Source organism: Rattus norvegicus, chromosome 6, assembly GCF_021556685.1.
Source record: "Rattus norvegicus strain SHRSP/BbbUtx chromosome 6, alternate assembly SHRSP_T2T, whole genome shotgun sequence".
NCBI classification, from domain to species: Eukaryota; Metazoa; Chordata; class Mammalia; order Rodentia; family Muridae; genus Rattus; species Rattus norvegicus.
The window spans coordinates 126,770,028-126,793,878 of NC_141539.1; the positions used below are offsets into that span (position 1 = coordinate 126,770,028).

At 40.0% G+C, this 23,851-nt stretch overlaps 1 protein-coding gene across 1 annotated transcript in view; it reads right to left on the reverse strand.

The window, feature by feature from the left end:
• Positions 1 to 12,104, reverse strand: part of Catsperb (catsper channel auxiliary subunit beta) — a 288,739-nt gene extending 276,635 nt beyond the window's left edge. Inside the window, 2 exon segments of the mRNA NM_001433284.1 lie at positions 6,104 to 6,182; positions 12,012 to 12,104. Coding sequence (NP_001420213.1) covers positions 6,104 to 6,182 — 79 coding nt within the window. The 5' untranslated portion in view covers positions 12,012 to 12,104.
• Between the last annotated feature and the right edge of the window lie 11,747 nt (positions 12,105 to 23,851).

A 23,851-nucleotide genomic window follows, 5' to 3' on the forward strand; every position in this document is an offset into this window, starting at 1 on the left:
ATAGGACCTCCGTTGAAGGAATCAGAGAAAGAACTGGAAGAGCTTGAAGGGGCTCGAGACCCCTTATGAACAACAATGCCAAGCAACTAGAGCTTCCAGGGACTAAGCCACTACCTAAAGGCTATACATGGACTGACCCTGGACTCTGACCTCATAGGTAGTATTGAATATCCTAGTAAGATCACCAGTGGAAGGGGAAGCCCTTGGTCCTGCTAAGACTGAACCCCCAGTCTGAACCTGATTGCTGGGGGGAGGGCGACAATGGGGGGAGGATGGGGAGGGGAACACCCATAAAGAAGGCGAGGGGTAGGGATTAGTGGGATGTTTGCCTGGAAACCGGGAAAGGGAATAACATTCGAAATGTAAATAAGAAATACTGAAGTTAATTAAAAAAATCACCTAAAAAAATGAATGTTTGATGAAGTGAAAAAAACTTACCGTGCTGGGGATTACAAATCGCCCCTGAGAAAATACAAAGAGGGGATTCTATTAATTATCTAGGGTATAAAATAAGCCTACAAAGGATTAGGCCACAAAAGGTGCAAATCAAAAGAAATCAATTAAGGACACTTAATGATTTTCAGAAACTACTCGGAGATATTAACTGATTGAGGCCTGTGATTGGCTTGACCACTCTAGAGTTGAGAAATTTATTTCAAATGTTACAAGGCGATAAAGATTTAAATAGCCCAAGGAAACTATCAGCTGAGGCTGAGGAAGAGCTAGCTTTGGTAGAAAGGAAATTGCAGGACACACAGCTAGATCGTATTGATCCAAAGATGGCCTGAATATTAGTCATCTTACCCTCTACTCATTCCCCTCAGGAATTCTCATGCAGAGGGAAGATTATATCTTAGAATGGATATTTTTAGCACATAAACAGAGTAAGAAACTGAAAACCTACATTGAGAAGGTCTCTGAATTGATACTTAAAGGAAAATTGAGACTTCGACAATTAGTTGGAATGGATCCGGCTGAAATTGTGGTACCTTTTACTAATGCAGAAATTGCCTCTTTGTGGGTACAAAATGAACATTGGCAAAGAGCCTGCAGTAACTTCTTAGGAGAGATTAACAACAGATACCCTAAAAGCAAGCGACTTCAGTTCATAAAACGAACTAACTGGATCCTCCCTCGTATAATAAAGGGAACTCCAATATCTGGAGCCCCTACATTTTACACTGATGCCAGTAAGTCAGGAAAGGCAGGATATAAATCAGAAAATGTAAGCAAGGTAACTGAGAGTCCCTATAAATCAGTTCAAAAATCTGAATTGTATGCAATACTCATGGTGTTGTCAAATTTTCAAGAGCCTCTTAACATAGTAACTGACTCTCAATATGCAGAAAGGGTTGTTTTACACATAGAGACTGCTGAACTTATTCAGGATTATTCTGAATTGACATCACTATTTATTCAGCTACAACAAAAGATCAGAAATAGGAGTTACCCACTATATATAACACACATAAGATCCCATACAGGTAGCCAGGCCCTCTGGCGCAAGGTAATAATGAAATTGACCAGCTACTGATAGGAAGTGTACTAGAGGCTTCAGAATTCCATAAAAAACACCATGTTAACAGCAAAGGCTTAAAGAAAGAATTCTCTATCACTTGGCAACAAGCCAAGGAGATTGTGAGGCAATGTCCTACTTGCTCGTTATATAATCAAACTCCATTGCCTACAGGAACTAACCCTAAGGGCACCCAAAGAAATGAAATTTGGCAAATAGATGTTCTCCATTTTACAGAGTTTGGTAAGCTGAAATACATACACCATACTATAGATACATATTCAGGATTTCAATGGGCAACTGCCTTAGCGTCAGAAAAGGCTGATTCTGTAATTACACATTTGTTAGCAGTTATGGCTATAATGGGAATACCCATACAAATTAAAACGGACAATGGTCCAGCATATATCTCTAACAAGTTTAAACACTTCTTTGAATATTATAATATAAAACATGTTACAGGTATACCACACAATCCTACAGGACAAGCGATTGTGGAGAGATCTAATCGAAGTCTAAAGGAGATGCTTAACAGGCAAAAAGGGGCAACAAAAACTCCCAGAGATAGGCTACATAGTGCTTTATTAACCTTAAATTTTTTAAATGCTGATGAACAAAACAGCACAGACATTGGATTGTGGAAAAGACTACTGAACTAAACCAGCCTGCTTATATTAAGGATATTCTGACGTCAGAATGGAAAATGGGAAATGTGTTACGCTGGGGAAGGGGTTATGCCTATGTTTCTACAGGAGAAGAAAAGCTGTGGGTTCCTTCCAAGCTGATAGATCAGACATGACAAGGGGAGACCTCCTGAAGTCCTTGGCAACACAGAAGAAAAGGGAGACTAAGACAATCAACAAATAGGTAATGTATATGTGAGGATGTTTAGGTCTCCGTGTATGAACTGGCTGAGACTAAAATGTCTATAAATAGCCAGTAACATTTTGAGTACGAATTTCTCATAACTTGTTATTACATGCATCCTGTAAAATGGCATGTATTACAAAATTATGTTACGGTTTGATTATATGATCAAACTAACCTGAAGAAAGGCAGTCACCTTCCTTTGCTGATCTTTATTAACTAAGCTGTGCACCCTGCTTACTCCATGTGGATGCGCTTACAGAACTATCTGATGCTTGTAAATCTTGTGTGCTGCAGGATGAAAGAAGAGAAAGACAGCCCTGAAATGATCCACAGTCTGGGATGCTGAGATTCCGGGGCATTCGTGTTTGATTCCCCTCAATTACACTGAAGCTGCTTCATTTAAAGGCTTGCTTTCAGAACGTTTACAGAATGGCCAGCTTACTTATCCAGCCCTTCAGACTGTCATAGTCAAGATGTCAGCTAAGCAATGAACTTTCTCAGCACAGAGTGACTGGCAGGCAAATCCCGGCTAGCTCTACTTTGACAAAGCCAACTTTTCCTAATTCCCCTTGGGCCCCAGAAGGGAATTCTTCACCCCAATTCAGCTGGAAGCAGACAAGGAAGATCGTCGTCCCAGTTCCTTATGTTGGGGTGGATGGTTCTGGTTATTCTAAGAGCTGTGGATATGTTTTCTTTTAAGGGATACAATACAAATGTAGCTTTGGGCAGGGGGAACTAGAGAATTTAAACTCAGGGATTGCTACCTTTCCTTTCCTCTTTTCTATCCTTAGTTTTAAAAAGGGGGGGAGGGGTGATATAGTAATACATAGAAGTTAGAGAAATAGACAAACAGGGATAGATTAGCAAACTTACTCTTAAACAAAATTTTACAGCTATATCTTACATTGATAGAAATGTTTGTAATTGATACAAAGTTGAAGCTGCAATCTTTTCATTGGTACAGAATGCAATTTACATAAATGCGAGGTTTTCATTGGTATACTTTCTAATTGATTTATAATTGAGATTAATATTGCTACTTTAACATAAGCATTGTGCCTCCACTATGCATCTAAGAATACAAGTCTTAGACCCAGTCCTATAACTGCTATTATACATTATTTTTAGTTGATTAACCAGTACCAGCTAAAGGCCAGATAGCAAAGTCATGGTTCTGAGTCAGTTTAGATGAGTTTTAGAAATACTTCGATTAGAGAGGGCCAACGGTATTCTATGCTTAACAGTTCAGAAATGCCTATGTAGATAGGAAATCTTCAAGGGCGTCAGAAGTCCACAGAATAACCCGTTTATGGACATTTCTTTGTCTAGATCATTTGACTAGAGACCTGTCTGCCCCTGACAGGACACCTTAGACTCAAAGAAGAAATTGAGCATCAATGGAGTTGCTCAAATCGTGGTGACACAGCCACTGAGCAAAATTGCTTCAATTCATCTACAGACAAAACACTGTCCAGAAAAGGACAAATTATGCAGAATAGTCGACTGATAATCTCTGCCAAGGCAGGGTGATCAGCCCTTCAAAATCTGCATTACAAAGGTCTGTCAGATGATCCTGGACCAGAAGGCTGAAGACTGATGCTCCGACCTATTAAGGAATAGGGGGACTGTCCAGGTGATCAGCAGTCTCTATAAATTGGCTAAGCTTGGAAGCCATGTTTTGTGCTTCCCATATTTTCGGGTAATATTAATCATTCTTGGATTTCTGATGTGGTTGGAGACTGGTAGTCTCATAGACAACCTAAGCAGTTTAGTATTGAGAAAGATGATAAATATGTTAGGGTGGTTTTCAGGTGGCATAGGATCTAGAACCAGGATATAGTCAGGTATAGTTTTTAGTATAGATGACACGGTTAATGAACAAAATTGATGGACTGGGTGATGAATGTATTGTTGGTTTTATAAATTGCAGAACGGTAATAATAATACTTAGTTCACATATGTATAGGGAAAAGGTTTTTTAACTGGACAAAAAGGGGGAAATGTTGTGGTTTGCCTTGGAGTTCTCTCTGAATTTGTAAAATAAAGGGAAGAGTGAGAGATTTGGGCAGAGGGAGGAGTCGGGAGCGAGAGGGGAGGAGTCATGGGAGGAGAAAGGAAAGGAGTGAGGAGAGAGTCGTTGTAAGAGAAGGAGAAGCTGGAGACCTGGCAAATAAAAGGTGCAAGGGATGAGGGATTTGGGAGCTAGGAATAGGACAGTATAGGGTGGATCTGCCCAATCTAGAGGCTAGATTGTTTTCATATTAATTGAGTTGCATTTTCTTTGTACAGGCCGATTCGGGTTGGAGAGGAAACTGCAACATAGAAACAGAAGAAACACTACCCAAGTCATTCTTTGAAGATACAAGAATCATACATAATCATAGTAAAAGCAATATACAGCAAACCGGTAGCCAATATCAAACTAAATGAGAGAAACTTTAAACAATCCCACTAAAATCAGCAGGTTTCCTTTCTTGCTTTGAGGATTACAGTTAAGTGACTGGATGAATGTCAGAAGTGACTTTGAACTTGGACTTTTAACATTGTGGAGACTGATATAGACTATGGGAACTTTTGAAGTTGGACTAAATATATTTTGCATTTTGTCCTTCAGTTTTTCTTAGAAGGGGGGAACAAAATTATTCATAGGAGGAGATACAGTGACAAAGTTTGGAGCAGAGACTGAAGGAATCGCCATTCAGAGCCTGCTCCATCTGGGAATCCAGCCCATATACCCCACAGCCACCAAACCCAGGCACTATTGGGAATGCCAAGAGGTGCATGCTGACAGGACCCTGATATAGCTGTCTCCTGAGAGGCTCTGCCAGAGCATGACAAATATAGAGGTGGATTCTCACAGCCAACCATTGAACTGAGAATGGGGTCCCCAATGGAGGAGTTAGAAAAAGGATTGAAGGAGCTGAAGGGGTTAGTAATCCCATAAGTACAACAATACCAACTCACCAGAGCTCCCAGGGACTAAACCACCATCCAAAGAGTACACATGGCAGACCCATGGCTCTGCATATGTTGCAGAGGATGGCCTTTGTGGCACCAATGGGAGGAGAAGCCCTTGGTCCTGCCAAGGCTGGACCCCAGTCCTCACCAGTGTAGGGAAATGTCAGGGCAGGGAGGCAGAAAGGGGTGGGAGGACAGGTGGGGGAACACTCTTATACAAGAAGGGGGAGGAGTTATGGGATGAAGGTTTATGGACAGGATACAGGCAAAGGGGGATAACATTTGAAATGTAAATAAAAAATCCAATAAAAAGCATGAAAAATTTATTGTAACATTTAAAACAATGCTCTAATATATGCAGATATTCCTATTTCCTTTTTAAAATTTTGTTTTAGAAAAGTTTTGCAACCTACTTCCATTTCCATATTTCTCTCATGAAATTCTACTTTTATTTGACTAGCCCAAATACCTCACTTAGTCACACAAGAACTTTACATCTATTCAAACGATAAATTCTTCTTTTAATGTGTAACATTCTATGACTTTGTACTGTAACAAAGGTCTGCATACACAACTTAGTACCAATGGGTTCACAATAATTTTAGTACACACCTGCACCAGAATAAATAGGTAATGCATGAGAATGGTTAGAAAATTTCCCAGAATAAATGCTAAGTGAAAAACATTATAACTAAATGAGGAAGGAATATGAATATGGATTCCTAAGAGGGAAATAAAGAATTATAATCTGAAACTTACCCTTATTATGTACTACTCCTGATGAAAATTCAAATGCACCCAAAAGCAAAAGCATAACATATATAAGTGGTGGTTCCATCTGTTGAAATAAATGAAAATTAATTCCATTCAGCTATTCTGAAAATACTATTCTGCATTTTTAAAAATAGACCCAAATACACAGAGGTAAGAAAACATCTTTTCAAGTGATAATTATTTTCTATTTGTGACAAAACCCAATGATAGGCTAGAGCTCGAGTGCATGCCTGGTAAGCATACAGCCCTCAATTTGAGCCCAGCACCCAAATCACAATTGGCCAATGAACACAACCCTGAAGCAGACATACAGCACTTTGCTAAGTTCTAAATCTCCTATTCAGGATTTAAAACACTTAAAACTATAGTTAATGTGAGAGACAGAGGCACAGGGCTCAGGGTTTTCCTCAACATAGATATCTGTGTGAGAAGTGAGATTTATGACCATGGATGGATCAATGATATGACCCAGAACCTTTATCAATAAATACTCTAGGGATGGTAGAGCTGAATACACACACACACACACACACACACACACACACACACACACACACACACATATATATTTATATATATGAGGAAGGAATATGAATATGGATTCCTAAGAGGAAAATAAAGAATTATAGTCTGAAACATACCATTATTATGTACTACTCCTGATGAAATTTCAAACACATCTTTTACTATTCTAACAATATTTTGAGAGATAGTCTACATAGTTCCAAGTATCCTTGCATGTTATATCTATAGCCAGAATGCAAGTGTCTGATGCTCTTTATCCATGGCGTTTCTGCAGGTTCCTCTTTCAAGCAAACAGATGTAAAGGGAGTTGCAACACCAGGCCAGTTTCTATGGTGACTCTTCTAATATTAGTGTTCTTCTCCTGGGATGCATCTCATTATCATTTATAATGAAATTTGCATATTCAAGTCCTGATTCCCTAGGATGTGATCATAGTTGGAGAATAAGGTCATTGGCAGGTCTCTCACTGAAAATGTCTAGTGTCCTTAAAAGGAAAGTTGAAGCAAAGACAGAGTCAAGATAATCATCTAAAAATTCATGGGAGACTAGAACAGATCATTCTCTCATGGCCTAGAAGAAATCAACCATGGAAAGCCTAATGAAAGCCTTTTGACCTCAGGCTTCCAGCCTCCAAACTTGTGGAAAAAATTCTTTGGCTAAATCTGCCAAGTGTGTGGTGCTTTGTCTTAGAACCTTAGAAAATGCTGTTGGACGTTGGAAGTGGAGGAATTGAAAAGCGCTTCATGCTGATACTCTGCCTATGCTTTTCTCTGTTAGGAATTTCTTTTGTCTCTGACCTAGGAATCTAATGTTTTTCTTGCCAGCATCCAAGAAAACAGGCACTAGACTGACTTGTCAACTTTAAATAGACAGAAATCTCAGATTCTGGAGAGCTCCTGATAACTGCTCAACTAATTAGGAATTTCCCTCCTTCAAAATTTGATTTGTTTATTTAAGAATATTTAACGACCAAGTCCTCATATATCCATTGGAATTTTGAATATCATTTTTGTATATTGAGGGAGGTCTACTCTTCTGTTTACTCGGTTATTTTTAGAGAAAGGTCTCACTATGCTAGGCTGCAACTAACTATAGACACAAGTCTGTTCTTCAAACCATGAAGACAGGCCTGCCTCAGCCGCCAAGTGCCAGGATTTCAAAGCCATGTACCACAATACAACCTTTGAAAACTTTTAAAAGTCCATGTATTATTTGTTCTCCACAAACTAATGGTAAAGCCCTATTGTTGAAGACAGAAGTTACCTATCTCATTGAACAAGAAAAAGTTGATTTGATGCCTAACTAGGGCCTTCATCTCTACAAACCAGAGTTCGTAGTACTGAAAGGTAATTTTGCACACCATTGGAAGATAAAGGCAACAATCAACCTTGCTATAAACCTTCTGGTTAAATCCAATTAGAAAGTGATTGGGTTTAAATCCTACTCCATGAGATGGAACCCTAACACTGCTCAGGTTGCCAAGAACCTGAGGCTGAATAGGTTATGCAACTAGGAAAAAAACAAATAACTTTGATTCCTATCAAATTTCTGCTATACCTATAGAAGGATGCCTAAACTCAGCCATCACCAGAGAAACTTCTTATTGCAATGGTTGGGAACTAATGCAGGGCACAAAACTGGACAATGTGCTCCGTGTGAGAGACTTTGTAGTATCCAGTCCTAAAGGAGGTATTTTCATCAAACCACCCCCACTCAAGGCTCAGGGAGCTATGTAAAAGAGGAGGTGAAAAGATTTTAAGAGCCAGGCGATAGGTGACTCCAAGGAAACCGTATCTGCAAAACACACCAGGACTGATCTACATATGAACCTGAGTATGTAGACACTGTGGCAGCTGGGGTCTCAGCATTGAGGAGGGGAATGGGCATGGGTTCCCATCCCTAACCAAGGAGTTATCTCCCAATGACATCATCTTGAATAGGAAAAATTACTTTCAATGGAGTCTCACTGGGTATATTAACCATACTTCAAGGTAGGTTTCATGTCTAGCAGTACATGGCCAACATAAAACAAAATGCTAATTTTGTATCTTGTATTGCTTTGTTTTTGTTTTGTATTATTTTTGTTCTACTGGTCTTTGGCTTGGGTGTTATGGTTTTCCAAGTTTGTATTTATGGTTTTGTATATGTGTGTGTCTCTCTTTGTGTGTTTCTTGTGCTTTCTCTTTCTTATTATTTTCTTCTACTTTTCTGTTTGTTTTCTAAAGGGAGAATGGATAAAAGGTATGAAGTTGTGTGGGGACAAGAGGATTTAGGAGGAGTTGGCAGTGAGAAGCTGTGATCAGAATGTATTGTATGAAAATATGTTTTTGCTATTTTAAAATAAGTCCATGTTGTCAGTCACCCTTATAAAGAAGATGTCAGAAGGCAAGAGAAAAGAGCTATTATGTTAAAGTATACTAGTGTGGTGCTGGGCTCAATTATGTTTCTGTGTGAGAATAAGTTAAACATTAAGTTGAGATAATCCTTGCTTAATTTAGAAACAGTGCTGTTGTCAAAAATCATGTATTGGTTACATAAACATTTAAATTAAATGATAGAACACCATTAGAATCATTGGTGTTCCTCCTTACTTCAATGAAAATGCATTATGCCCTAGGTCTGCAGTTTGTTTGACCTATGGTATTGCTCTAATATACTATAATATCTTCAATATTGCTCTAATCCCTTTTATTAGGTAGGCATAAAATTGCTAATTTAATTTTATTGGATTAGGTTATGGCTTATCTTTGACAGAAGAACTAAGACCTTACTGTGAAAGACTTTAAACATTCATGTAGGGAAGAAATCTGAGGGAATTATAAGACAGACACATCTGAAGTGGGCTCAGGTTCCCTAGGACTCTTGCTAACTGCACACTCAGTTTTACAGGATTCAGCACTTTTACTTATTCTTTGAGTTTAATGACAGAATGCACCTTAGGGTTCCTGGTTGTTTGAATTATCTGCCCTCATAGTCTCAGTCATTTGAACACTTGGTTCTCAATTGATGGCGGCACTGTTAGGAGCTTTAGGAGATGTCACCTTGTTGGAGTAAGTATGTCATTCAAGGTGGGCTTTGAGAATTCAGTCTCTCTGTTTTATGCCTCTGGTGCGAGATGTGAGCCCTCAGCTTCTTTCTCTTTTTCCATGTCTTTGCTTTGCTACCATAGACTCTAACCCTCTGGAATCACAGGCCCAAACACACTCTTGCTTCTATAAGTTGCTTTGGTAATGTCATTTTATCACAGTAATAGAAAACTAACAATCACAAAAATACACACACTGATAAATGCATATTAGTCCAAAAGCTTGAATTACCCTAGATACAATCTACAGACCACAGGAAGCTCAAGAAGAAGGATGATCAAAGTGCGGATGCTTCACTTCTTCTTAAAAGGGGGAACAAAAATACTCATAGGAGAGGATAGGGAGGCAAAGTTTGGAGCAGAGAATGAAGGAATGCCCATTCAGAGCCTGCCCCACATGTGGCCCGTACATATACAGCCACCAAAACTAGGTAAGATTGATGAAGCTAAGAAGTACATGCAGACAGGAACCAGATATAGATGTCTCCTGAGAGACACAGCCAGAGCATATCAATGCTAGCAGCAAACCACTGAACTGAGAATGGGCCCCCGTTAGAGGAATTAGAGAAAGAATTGAAAGAGCTGAAGGGGCTTGCAACCCCATTAAAACAACAATGCCAATCAACCAGAGCTTCCAGGGACTAAACCACTAACCAAAGACTATCCATGGACTGACCCATGGCTTCATCTGCACATGTAGCAGAGGATGGCCTTATTGGGCACCAATGGAAGGAGAAGCCCTTGGTGTTGCCAAGGTTGGACCCTCAGTGTAGGGGCATGTCGGGGGGCAGGCGGGATGGGAAGAGGGGTGGATGGGTAGGGGAACACCCTTATAGTAGAAGGAGAGGAGGATGGGATAGGGGGCTTATGTCGGGGAAACAGGGAAAGGGAATAACATTTGAAATGTAAATTAAAAATCCAATAAAAATAAAGAAAAAAGAATTTTATTGATTAGATTTAGTAATTTCACAAAGAAAAGGAGCTGTCAACCATCACAGTGATATTTCTGTAAGTTATCCTACTTGTAAATATTATTAAGCAAGGATCACTGGTTTTTAGTTTCCCACTTTTTTCAGATGGACAATTAAATCTGACAAAATAAAATTATTCATAAAATAAAAGAAGAAAAAAGAAAAGTAACTAAGAAAATCCTTTCACGTTCATTACTACCTAGGGACAGATGAGCTGGAATCACGTAATCAATACTGGAAGATGTCAGAAAGTAAAAAATTCAAGGATATAAGAAATATGACTATATTTGACCTATCAATAACAAATATACTTGGTGACACATATCCTTGTCTCCTTTGTCTTTCAAAATAGCAATTATTTCTAACTTGAAACATCCTCTTTTCAACAGCCACCTCGTATCTAGAGAGACTGTCTAAATTTTAGCTTGAGTTAACCTTGAACAATTGAAGTATTTTTCAGTAGGCTGCTTTTCTAAGTTAACTTTTTATTCAGTAAGATTAATATTACATGTACTTACACTGTAATTACTGTACCTGATAGCTTCCTTACATAAAAATACTTTCTTAGTTCTACAACTTCTTTGTTCAGTTATATAAATTTCAATTTCTTACATTCAGATGTTACTTCTTATCACCATCGTTTCACTAGTCAGATTCAAACTGAAAGTTACATAATGGTACATGGCAATGTCTTTTACTTCTCCTTCTAACTTATTTTACAGTTAAATTGACAATAGCTGAACAACTCCATAGTTACCCATGCCTTTAGTTATTGCGGCTTTTATAACTATCTAGAGAAGTCACAGATTTGGAATTTCCCTCCTCTGATACCAAACACTGAGAACTTTTTACAAAAGTTCCTACAAAAGAAGGACCCTACCTTCTCTCCTTCTGGCTCATTTGTAACTATTCCATTGTCATAGAAAAGTGATTACTTTAAATTAATATTATAATGGGGAGCTTATTTTAGTAGTCATTACTACAATTACTTTTAATTGCCATCTGATTACTTTTTCTTTTTATATTTTACCCATGTTTCTTCTGTGTAGAATCTCCTTTGTAGACTGAAGGTCTAGTACCAAAAACTAAATTTCCAGTATTGAAAAACAAATTTACTCAAGGGTCTAAGACAAACAAGATATTTAGGATGATTTTTCTTTTCTGTTTAAGAACATTGTGGGTTCAGCAAGAGAAGAAGTCTAACTTCTCCTCATCAGAATTACTTGCAGCTATTCCACTGGCACAGAAAAGTGATTTCATCAAATTAACATTAGAGCAGTTTGATTATTTTAATGTCCTTCTCTATAATTACCTTTAATTTTATGTCTCCTGCTTTTGGTTTTGTATTGTTGATTGTTTATATCTTAGCCTTGTTTCTTCTCTACAGATTGAAGACCTAAGTATCAAGAGCTGAATTTTCAGTTAACTGCCTTAGTGGTCCACCTAACTTTGGTAAGAGCCAATCAGCTGCTACTAAGTACAGAAGCCTGCTAAGAACAATCTAAAGGAGAGGCAGTTGAAATTTCCAACTGACTGCTTCTATCAAGAGTATCACAAATACTCAGTGGAAAGTTATAAGAAGTAGTAGTTTTCCAAATCTATAATTCTTAATATAATATCTACTTTAGAGTGTTCAGATGCTTATTGAATACTTAAAGAAAAACGTTACAGCTAAAGGGTCATTCTGTCTCTCTATGTTGAAGCATAAGGTAACTGTCAGAGAGAGATTCATATCTGTCTTGAAAGAAAAATTGGCCTTAAAATAAATGACTGGCAAATAAACCTATTGAAAGAAAAACAAGTACACAAGGTACAAAGACTGGGAAGAGCTGTGCATGTGCAGAATTTTCAATTTTCTCCCATATTCATTGTAGTGTGGATGCTCTTTGTTAAGTGCATAGACTCATTAAGGGTCCCCAGAATGAATCCAAATGAGTTCCTCAGTACCAAGTAGTCATAAATGGACATAAAGCTGACAAGTAATGGGTCAATGGTGCTAGTTAATCCCATTTTATAATCATGCTTTACTTCAAAAGAGTCATCATGTGACAACATAAAACCTGTTCATGTAGGTATCACAAAAGTAAACTGCTCTCAGTTTAATGTGTTCCTGGAAAAATCCTGTGTACAAAATACTCTTTTCTTCTCCCCTGATGACCTTGAATGAAAGAAGTTAATCCTCAACCAGAAAGTAAATGCAAAACACAACAATGTATCCCTACCAGCAATAACTCAGTCCAAGATAACTGGAGAATCCTTTATGTTGTAGGTTGTCTCTTGTACTAGAGGGTGGTAAGTGTTTTCCAAACAGAGTCTCTCACTGAACCTGGAGATCATAGAATGAGGATACTGGGTGGCAAATAGGACCCAGGACTGTGCCTGTTGATGCCTCCCCAGTGACCTATTATAATGGTGCTGGAGACTAGAACTCAGGTCCTTTGTCATGTCTAACAACCACTCTGTTGAATGAACTATTTCCCCAACCACTCAACCTCATCACTTAGTTCTAAGAGAATATGTCTTTTTATAAAAATGAAACAAAATTATACTATTTCATGCCTACAAATAATAATGATTCCTGTATATTCCTGAATCTTACTCAGTGACTGCTTATGTTTTCTCAGTTTTAGTATTCATAAAATTTCCTGTGGTTGTAGGAAACAGGATCCCACAAAATCCATATTTTGTTGCTGGTTGATGTGTAGTCATGTATCACTTAAGGTCAGGTATGCATCCTGGAAATGTGTCCTTAGGGGACTTCTTCTTGAGTAAACATCGTACAGTACATGCACAAATGTGCATTGTATAAGACAATTAACTGTTCCATGTGGCCTCTTGTTATAATAAAGATACAAGTTCTACACAAACTGATTTATACTGCAGGGGCATATTGCAGCCCACTGTTTACACAATAAACTTTCATTTCTAAGTAGGAGTACATACTAATAGAAAAGTAAAAAAATTATAATGTAGGTGGGGAAGAGAACAGACCACTCAGGAGTGCAGACATTCCGAGGCCGCAGGACCGACTGCCACCTCTGCACACCTCCCCCCACATTCCTGGTCCAAGTGGAAACTGCACAGTGCCTCTGGAAAGAAGGATATAGGAACAGACAGCTGCTGGTGAAAGGTAAAAGTTTTAAAGTTGGCCCCCTAGACACAAAGTTTAGAGCAGAAGAAAGAAACTGGTTAGGCCCTGAGATTGTATGTTCCAGGAAGTGTCTCTTAGGACCATAGAATGGGTAATTACATCGGCCAGTTCGACAGCTTTCTCCCAAGAACTAGCTGATCATGAAGCTAGATTAGAATCTTAGCGAACAATCTTGAGAAGCAGGAAGTAGCTTCTCCCAGGAGCTAGCAGACCATAAAGTTAAACAATCTTGAGAAATGGAGTTTCTCCTTGTGATTTTTCACTGGTACTCTTCACACTTTTCCAATGATGCCATCCCTGCCCCCCTCGGGTTGTGGTTTCTCCCTTTAAATACCCTTTCTCCCAGCCTCTCGGGGTTGAACTCCACTGCCCCTGCGTGGGATATGAGTCTCGACCCCAGTGCATTGGTTCCTATGGATAAACCTCATGTGATTACAACAAGGACGGTCTTGTGTGAGTTCTTGGGGGTTGCATCATCCCGAGACTTGAGTGAGGGTCTCCCCACTCCAGGGGTCTTTCATTTGGGGGCTCGTCCGGGATGGGTGACCACCCTCGTCTCTGAAGACCCACTTGGAGGTGAGATAGCGTCTGTCTTTGTGTTTTGTGCCAGCTTAACTCTGGGTCTGAATTTGCTTGTGAGTTCTGGAGTTCTGGTTTTGTAGTCGCTCCCATCTCAGGCTGAGAGGGAGGCTCATGTCTCAGGAGAGACGTGAGTGTGAGCGGTAGACGTGCCAGGGGCTCACTGATTGTGCTGCCCTGGGAGACGTCCCAGGAGGTGAAGAGAGACCCTAGGGATGCCTGGGAGATTCCCATCTGGGTGCTGGTTAGGATTCGGTGATTCGCCTGGATTGGAGAAGAGACCCGCCCTCCTGGCTGTCTGTATTTCCAGAGTGGTCTTTGTCTGTGTGTCTTAGGTCTTGTTTTGTGTTACTGAAGTTAGGGCTAGAACACACAACTTGTTAGTTGAGATTCTGGTTGAGAAGGAGGAGTGAAGTAGAATCCGCTCCCCTTCATCTGCTTTTGGTGAGCTCACGGAAGCTCCCATCTGAATCAGTTCAGTTTTGTGGTGATCTCGCAGCGGCCTCTTGTTTTTTGTTTTTGTGCGCACTTCTATTTTTTTGTCTGTTAATCTTTTGATTGTCTTTCTGTGTGACTGAATGCTTTTGTCCTTTTCGGCGGACCTCTATTTTCTGGATTCTCTTCTTGTTTTCTCACCATCCCACTTGAGATGCTTGTTAGTAGCTGTTACAGGAAATACAGAATCCTACTAGAGGCCAGAAAAAATATTCCAGACACGGATGGAAGGCCCTCACTTCTGCCTGTTGACTTCAATATGCCTGAAGGTAGGGAATGCTACAAGTCTTATACCAGGCTCCAATGGTGGGTCTCTGAGGGGCTAAAAAAAGCCCCACCAATTTGACTAAAGTAAGAAAATATATATAAAGAAAAAGTTGCAGAAACTTGAAGGGTTAAACTAAGTCGCTGAGAGAGTTAGTGTAAGTTGCAGAGAAAATCTGTGCACATAAGTGGACAGCATCCAGTAGCTGTAAAAAAGAGATTAAAAAAAAAAAAGCTAGAGAGCTAACGAGAGATAAAAGGCAGGCAAAAAACTTATACTGGCCACAGTAGTTAGAGAGACTAGGAAGACAGTACCTGGCAACAGAAGAGAATTCCTGACTAAAGATCAGAATGCCTATTGTAAAATAAAGGACACTGGGTCAAGGACTGCCCCAGGATAGAAGGGAAGCCCAATCAGTGTTTTGTGGATACAGGAACCCAACGTTCTGTGCTCCTATGCCCCAGTGGGCCAGTGTCCATTAAAGACCTTGGGTACAGGGGGCTACCGGCAACAAACAATACTCATGGACTACCCGAAGAACAGTGGACCTTGGCGTGGGCCGGGTAACACACTAGTTCGTGGTCATCCCTGACTGCCCCTATCCCTTGCTCATAAGAAATTTGCTCTCCAAAATGGCTTGCGTGGGCTGAAATGGCTGGGTGAGGCCATGTATATACATATCTGCAGACTGGGTATGTGGAACTTAAGACCTGTCTCAGTACACCACTACTTGATGGTGGGAGATGTGTGGCTTAGTACCATTCTGCCTGGAACACATTGCTTCTGCCAGCCAGGCACTAACAATTATCACCCAATCCAGGACTTAAAACTGTGGTAGCGTGGCTGATGTTTTGCCTTTGAATGAAATGTCCCAGAGGATGGGACCACTGGTCAGCTGACATGGACTAGATTCTTGACCTGTTGGGGGCAATCTGGTCACCTTGCTGCCCAATCCTGACCTGGAGCCACCACAGCACGAGTGTCAAGCACTGGTAGAAGCCCATGGGTGGAGGGAAGACCTCTGCGACTGACCGATCGACCCCTGCTGAAAGCCAAGGCTACCTTGTCTACAGACAGGAACAGTTCTCTTCATGAAAGTCAGAGATAAGTGAGTGCTGCCATGGTGGACAACACAATGTCATCTGGGATGGCTGAACCTCTACACCCCAGCACATCAGCGCCACAGATGCCTTTGCCATCTCTTGGATGCCATGATGAAGCCAACAACTGTGAATATTATTCATTGCCCAGGACATCAGGAGGAAAGAGATTCAGTGGCATGGGACAATAACAAAACAGATTAAGTGGCTTGAAAAATGGCTATGCAGGAGCTTATCCTGGTTACAGGCCTGCAAGAGACAGCCACTGGGAACTAGGATTGGACTAAGGGATGGCCTCACTTAGAATGTACAACAGAAGAAAAGGCCCAAATTGCTTAAAAGAAAAAAGACAATGGCACACTTGAGGGAAAACTATATTCCCCAGAGAACAAACAAAAGACTCACTTTGACAAATATACAAATGGACTCATTTAAGAGATAAAAAGCTTGTCCAAGTAGTTAAGGTATATATAATAGACTTTAAGATTTCAGCCAGAGAGACAGTAAAAAAATATATGTCAGTATATCAGTAAGTGAATGCTTAACAAACAAACAGGGCAAAGAGACCTAGAGAATTTAGTGAAAAGTCGAAGTGAACTTCACTGAGATAAAACCAGAAAAATATGGTTACAAATATCTCCTAGTGCTTGTAGATACCTTTCCAGGAATAGATAAAAGCTTTCCTCATTAAGCAAGAGACGGCCTCGGTAGTCATCAAGAAGATACTGGAAGAAATCTTCCCCCGGTCTGGAGTGCCCAAGGTAATCAGGTCAGACAATGGTCCTACTTTCATTGCCAAGGTAAGCCAGGGTGTGGCCAAGTATTTAGAGGTCTATTAAAAATTACATTGTATCTACAGACCTCAAAGTTCAGGACAGGTAGAGTAAATAAATAAAACTCTAAAAGTGACCCTGACCAAATTGACCATGGAGACTGGCGCAGACTGGGTGGCACTCCTTCCCTCTTGCTCTCTTCAGAGCAAGAAATATCCCTTCCAGATTCAGCCTTACCCACTTTGAGATCTTATATGAGGCCTCAGCTCCTCTGATTGTATTAAATAATATTATTAAACTAACATGTCATAGTAATAATGATTTATATGCCAGGCTAAAAGACCCACAGGTGATACAAAAAGAAGTCTGGTCACAGCTGGCAGCAGCCTATACCCCAGGGGCCCCTGAGACATCTCATCAGTTCCAGGTCAGAGACTCGGCTACATACAATGACACCGAGCCCAGACTCTCTAGCCTCACTGGAAAGGACCGTAACTGGTGCTGCTGACCACCCTGGCAGTCGTCAAGTCTCAGCCCTCACCAGCCGTGTACTAGCTGTTGGGGCCTGAGAGCTGGGACCTAGAGGAACACTCAGATCTTCAAAAAGCTCCCTAGACTTGCACATCAGATAAGTGGATACATCAGAGATGTGCCTGGGAGGTTGCTATAATGCTCATTTGAGGAGTGTGCTTTAGAAACAAGAATTTCATGTTTGCCCTGGGTTCCATCAGGATAGGTGTGGGGATAGGCTTGATTTCTATTACAAATGATGTAACATTACATATGTTAGTACTCCTAACACTTCTTGGGACTGTACCTCAGGAATCACAACTTATATAAGTTTAGAAGTTCTAAAAGACAGTCATGACCTTTGTGTGTAGGTTCAGCTAGTGTCCAGATTAAAATCCTGATGGTAAAGACTTAATAAGACACAAAAAGGAGTTAAAAATTACTTAGGGCTACCTTAAGGCTGAGTCTAGGTGCTACAAGGGCAGCTACAAGGACATATGCTGTTGCCCTGCAACACAAGGCTTCTGGAAAATTCAGAACTGCCATTGACTTAGATATAAAAAGAGTAAAAAAGACTTTTTAGGAATCCCTAACCTCCCTCTCAGAGGTAGTCCTTCAGAATAAGAGAAGATTAGACCTGATATTCCTTAAAGAAGGAGGTCTATATACTACACTAAAAGAAAGAATGTTACTTCTATATAGACCATTCAGGAGTAATTAAAGACTCCATAAATAAATTTTAATAAAGGTTAGACAAAAGACAGAGAGACAGAGAAACAAATCAGGGATGGTTCGAGAACTGGTTTAGTAGACATCCTTGGATAACTACTCTGATATTTTCCCTTATGGGACCCTTCTTAGTTTTGCTTCTGTTTCTGATTATAGGCCCATGTGTGTTAAATAAACTAGTTACCTTCATTAGAGAAAGAGTGAGTGCTGTTCAGATTTTTATGCTATGCCAACAGTATCATACTTTAGGAGGACAAAAAAAAAATCAATATTATAAAGATGCAGAAATTTAGTTCTATGATTAGAACTAGCCACTAGCAGAAGTGGGGAATGAAAGGTAAATGTTTTAAAGTTGCCCTCCTAGACACAAAGTTTAGAGCAGAAGAAAGAAACTGGTTAGGCCCTGAGATTGTATGTTCCTGGAAGCTTCTCCTAGGACAATAGAATGGATAATTACATCGGCCAGTTTGACAGCTTTCTCCCAAGAACTAGCTGATCATGAAGCTAGATTAGAATCTTAGCGAACAATCTTGAGAAGCAGGAAGTAGCTTCTCCCAGGAGCTAGCAGACCATAAAGTTAAACAATCTTGAGAAACTGAGTTTCTCCTGTGATTTTTCACTGGTACTCTTCACACACTCTTCACACTTTTCCAATGATGCCATCCCTGCCCCCCTCGGGTTGTGGTTTCTCCCTTTAAATACCCTTTCTCCCAGCCTCTCGGGGTTGAACTCCACTGCCCCTGCATGGGATATGAGTCTCGACCCCAGTGCACTGGTTCCTATGGATAAACCTCATGTGATTACAACAAGGACAGTCTTGTGTGAGTTCTTGGGGGTTGCATCATCCCGAGACTTGAGTGAGAGCCCATATCTAACCATAATAAGAGCCATAAACAGCAAACCAGTAGCTAACATCAAACTAAATGGAGAGAAACTTGAAGCAATCCCACTAAAATCAGGGACTAGACAAGGCTGACCACTCTCTCCCTACTTATTCAATATAGTTCTTGAAGTCCTAGCCAGAGCAATCAGAGATCAAAAGGAGGTCAAAGGGAAACATATTGGAAGGGAAGAAATCAAAATATCACTATTTGCAGATGATATGGTAGTGTATTTAAGTGACCCCAAAAGTTCCACCAGGGAACTACTTAACCTGATAAACAATTTCAACAAAGTGTTGGGGTTTCAAATTAACTCAAACAAATCAGTACTCCTCTTCTACTCCAAGGATAAACAGGCTGAAAAAGAAATTAAGGAATAGTCTGAAATAATATAAAATACCTTGGTGTGACTTTAACCAAGCAAGTAAAAGATCTGTACGACAAGAACTTCAAATCTCTGAAGAAGGAAATTGAGGAAGATCTCAGAAGATGGAAAAATCTCCCATGCCCATGGATTGGCAGGAATAATATAGTAAAAATGGCCATTGTGCCAAAAGCAATCTACAGATTCTATGCAATCCCCATCAAAATTCCTACTCAACTATTTATAGAAAGAGCAATTTGCAAATTCATTTGGAATAACAAAAAACCGAGGATAGCAAAAACTATACTCAACAATAAAAGAACTTCTGGGGGATCACCATTCCTGACTTCAAGCAGTATTACAGAGCAATAGTCATAAAAACTGTATGGTATCAGTACAGAGACAGGCAGATAGATCAGTGGAACAGAATTGAAGACCCAGAAATGAACCCACACTCCTATGGGCACTTGATTTTTGACAAAGGAGATAAAACCATCCAATGGAAGAAAGATAGCATTTTCAACGAATGGTGCTGGTTCAACTGGAGGTCAGCATGTAGAAGAATGCAAATCGATCCATTCTTATCACCATATACAAAGTTTAAGTCCAAGTGGATCAAGGACCTCCACATCAAACCAGATACACTGGAACTAATAGAAGAAAAAAATTGGCAAGAGTCTCAAACACATGGGCACTGGGGAAAATTTCCTGAACAAAACACCAGTGGCTTATGCTCTAAAATCAAGAATCGACAGATGGAACCTTATAAAACTGCAAAGCTTCTATAGAGCAAAAGACACTGTCATTAGGACAAAATGGCAACCAACAAATTGGGAAAGGATTTTTACCAATCCTACATCTGATAGAGGGCTAATATTCAAAATATACAAAGAACTCAAGAAGTTAGACTCCAGAGAGCCAAATAACCCTATTAAAAATGGGGTACAGAGCTAAACAAAACATTCTCAGCTGAGGATTATCAAATGGCCAAAAAGCACCTAAAGAAATGTTCAACATCTTTAGTTATCAGGGAAATGCAAATCAAAACAACCCTGAGATTCCACCTCACACCAGTCAGAATGGCTAAGATAAAAAACTCAGGTGACAGCAGATGCTGGCGAGGATGTGGAGAAAGAGGAACACTCCTCTATTGTTGGTGGGATTACAAACTTGTACAACCACTCTGGAAATAAGTCTGGAGGTTCCTCAGAAAATTGGACATTCCACTCCCTGAGGACCCAGCTAAACCTCTCCTGGTCATATACCCAAAAGAGAATCCAACATACAACAAAGAAACATGCTCCATTATGTTCATCGCAGCCTCAGTTATAATACCCAGAACCTGAAAAGAACCCAGATGCCCTTCCACAGTGGAATGGATTAAAAAATGTGGAACATCTACACAATGGGGTACTACTCAGCTATCAAAAACAATGACTTCATGAAATTGATAGGCAAATGGAATGAACTAGAAAATATCATCCTAGTGAGGTTACTCAATCACAGAAAAAGACACTTGGTATGTACTCATTGGTAAGTGGATATTAGCTAAAAGCTCAAATTACCCAAGATGCAATCTACAGATTACAGGAAATTCAATAGGAAGGATGACCAAAATGCAGATGTTCCCACTCCTTCTTTAAAGGGGGAATTATTCATAGGAAGGGAGATGGAAACAAAGTTTAGAGCAGCGACTCAAGAAATGGCCATTCAGAGCCTGTCACACATGTGGCCCATATATATATATATAATCTCCCAAGAGACAAATCCAGATCATGTCCAATACAGAGGTCAATGCTAGCAGTAAACCACCGAACTGAGAATAGGACCCCCTTGGGGGGAATTAGAGGAAGTATTGAAAGAGGTGAAGGAGCTTGCAACCCTATAAAAAAACAATGCCAACCAACCAGAGCTTCCAGGGTCTAAACCACTACTGAAAGACTACATATGGACTGACCCAGGGCTCCAACTGCATATGTAGCAGAGAATAGCCTTTATGGGGCACCAGTGAAAGGGAATGCCCTTGGTCTTGCCAAGGTTGAACCCCCAGTGCAGGGGAATATGGGGGAGGACAATAAGGGGGATGTATAGGGGGAATACATCCATATGGGGGAGGGGGAGGGAATGGGGGCTTATGGACAGGAAACCGGGAAGGGAAATAACGTTTGAAATGTAAGTAAAGAAATAGATAATAAAAAATTAAAAATTATAATGTAGTAATTACATAAACAAGGTCCGTAATCATCTGTTGGACCATTTAGTACTACATTTTATCTATAAGTATAGGTGCTGGATTTTATGACTGGTAGCCTGGCAGGTTTGATTACACCAACATCATCACTAACATGAGTAATACATACTGTTATAATATTATCACAATGATGGTATAAGTAGCCTACAGGAATCTTTCAGTCTGATTAAAATCCTATCATTATTATAATACAATATTTTATAAATATAAATACAGGATACTATATTCAACATAATTCATCATTGAGTGCTACATTGAAAAATGTGCTGTGTATGTACTGTTCAAGTCTTTAAATCTGTTAGCAAATCATTCCCCTCTTTCTAATCAGGTTTTCAACTTTTCCTGTTGTACCTAACTAGTTGGAGAAGCAATTATGAGAGGTGTAGATGGGTCCTCAGGTAGTGCAATGTCCAGTTTTCTGAGGAACCTCCAAACAGATTTCCAGAGTGGTTGTACCAGTTTGCAATTACACCAACAACAGAGGAGTGTTCCTTTCTCTACATCATTGCCAACAGCTGCTGTCACCCAAGATTTGTATCTTAGCTATGATGACTAGTGTGAGTTAGAATCCCAGGGCTGTTCTGATTTTCATTCCCCTGATGACTAAGGATACTGAACATTTCTTTAGGTGCTTCTTAGCCATTCGATATGCCCCAGCTCTGAATTCTTTGTTTAGCTCTGTACCCCATTTTCAATAGAATTATTTGGTTCTCTGGCATTTAACTTCTTGAGATCTTTATATATACTGGATATTAGCCCTCTATCAGATATATAATTGGTAAAGATCTTTTCCCATTCAGTTGGTTGCCATTTGGTCCTATTGACAGTGTACTTTGCCTCATAGAAGCTTTGCAATTTTATGAGGTCCCATTTGTTGATTCTTGATCTTAGAGCATAAGCCATTGGTGTTCTGTTAAGGAAAATTTGCTCTGAGCCCATGTGTTTGAGGCTCTTCCCCACTTTTTCTTCTATTAGTTTCAGTACATATGGCTTTATGTGGATGTCCAAGATACACTTAGACTTGACCTTGTATTGGGCAATAAAAATGGATGGATTTGAATTCTTCTACATGCTGACTTCCAGTTGAACCAGCACCATTTGTTGAAAATGGTGTATTTTTAAATTTTATATGTTTTATTTGCATTTCAAATGTTATACCCTTTCCGAGTTTCCTGTCATTAAGCCCCCTATCCCATCTACCTCTCCCCCTTCTTCGAACAGAAAGTTCCCCTTCCCCAACCACCTTCTCTTTTCTGCCTCCATGCTCTGACATTCCCCTACACTAGGAAGGGGGATCCAGACTTGGCAGGACCAAGGGCTTCTCTTCCCATTGGTGCCCAACAAGGCCATGCTCTGCTGCATATGCAGCTGGAGCCATGGGTCTGTACATGTGTACTTTTTTGGGTAGTGGTTTATTCTCTGGTAACTCTGGTTGGTTGGTATTGTTGTTCTTATGGGGCTGCAAACCTCTTCAGTTCCTTCAATCCTTTCCCTAACTTCCCCAATGGGGACTCTGTCCTCAGGTCAATGGTTTGCTGGAAGCATTTGCCTCTGTATTTGTCATGCTCTGGCTGAGCCTCTCAGGAGACAGTAAGATCAGACTCCTCTCTGCCTTCATTTCTTGGCTTCATCACTGTGGTCTAGGTTTGGTAGCTGTATATATATGGCTTGAATCCCGAGGTAGGGCAGGTTCTGAATGGTCATTCCTTCAGTCTTTGCTCCAAACTTTGTCTCCATGTTGCCTCCTATGAATATTTTTATTCCCCCTTTTAAGGACTGAAACATCTGCACTTTGGTCATCCTTCTCCAACTTCCTGTGATCTGTAGATTTTATATTCAGTAATTCAAGCTTTTGAGCTAATATTCACTTATCAGAGAGTGTATACCATGGGAGGTTTGTGTGTGTGTGTGTGTGTGTGTGTGTGTGTGTGTGTGTTTGCATTACCTAAGTCAGGGTGATACTTTATAATTCCATCCATTTTCTATGAATTTAATGAAGTCATTGTTTTTGATAGCTGAGTAGTACTCCATTGTGTGGATGTACATTTTATGTC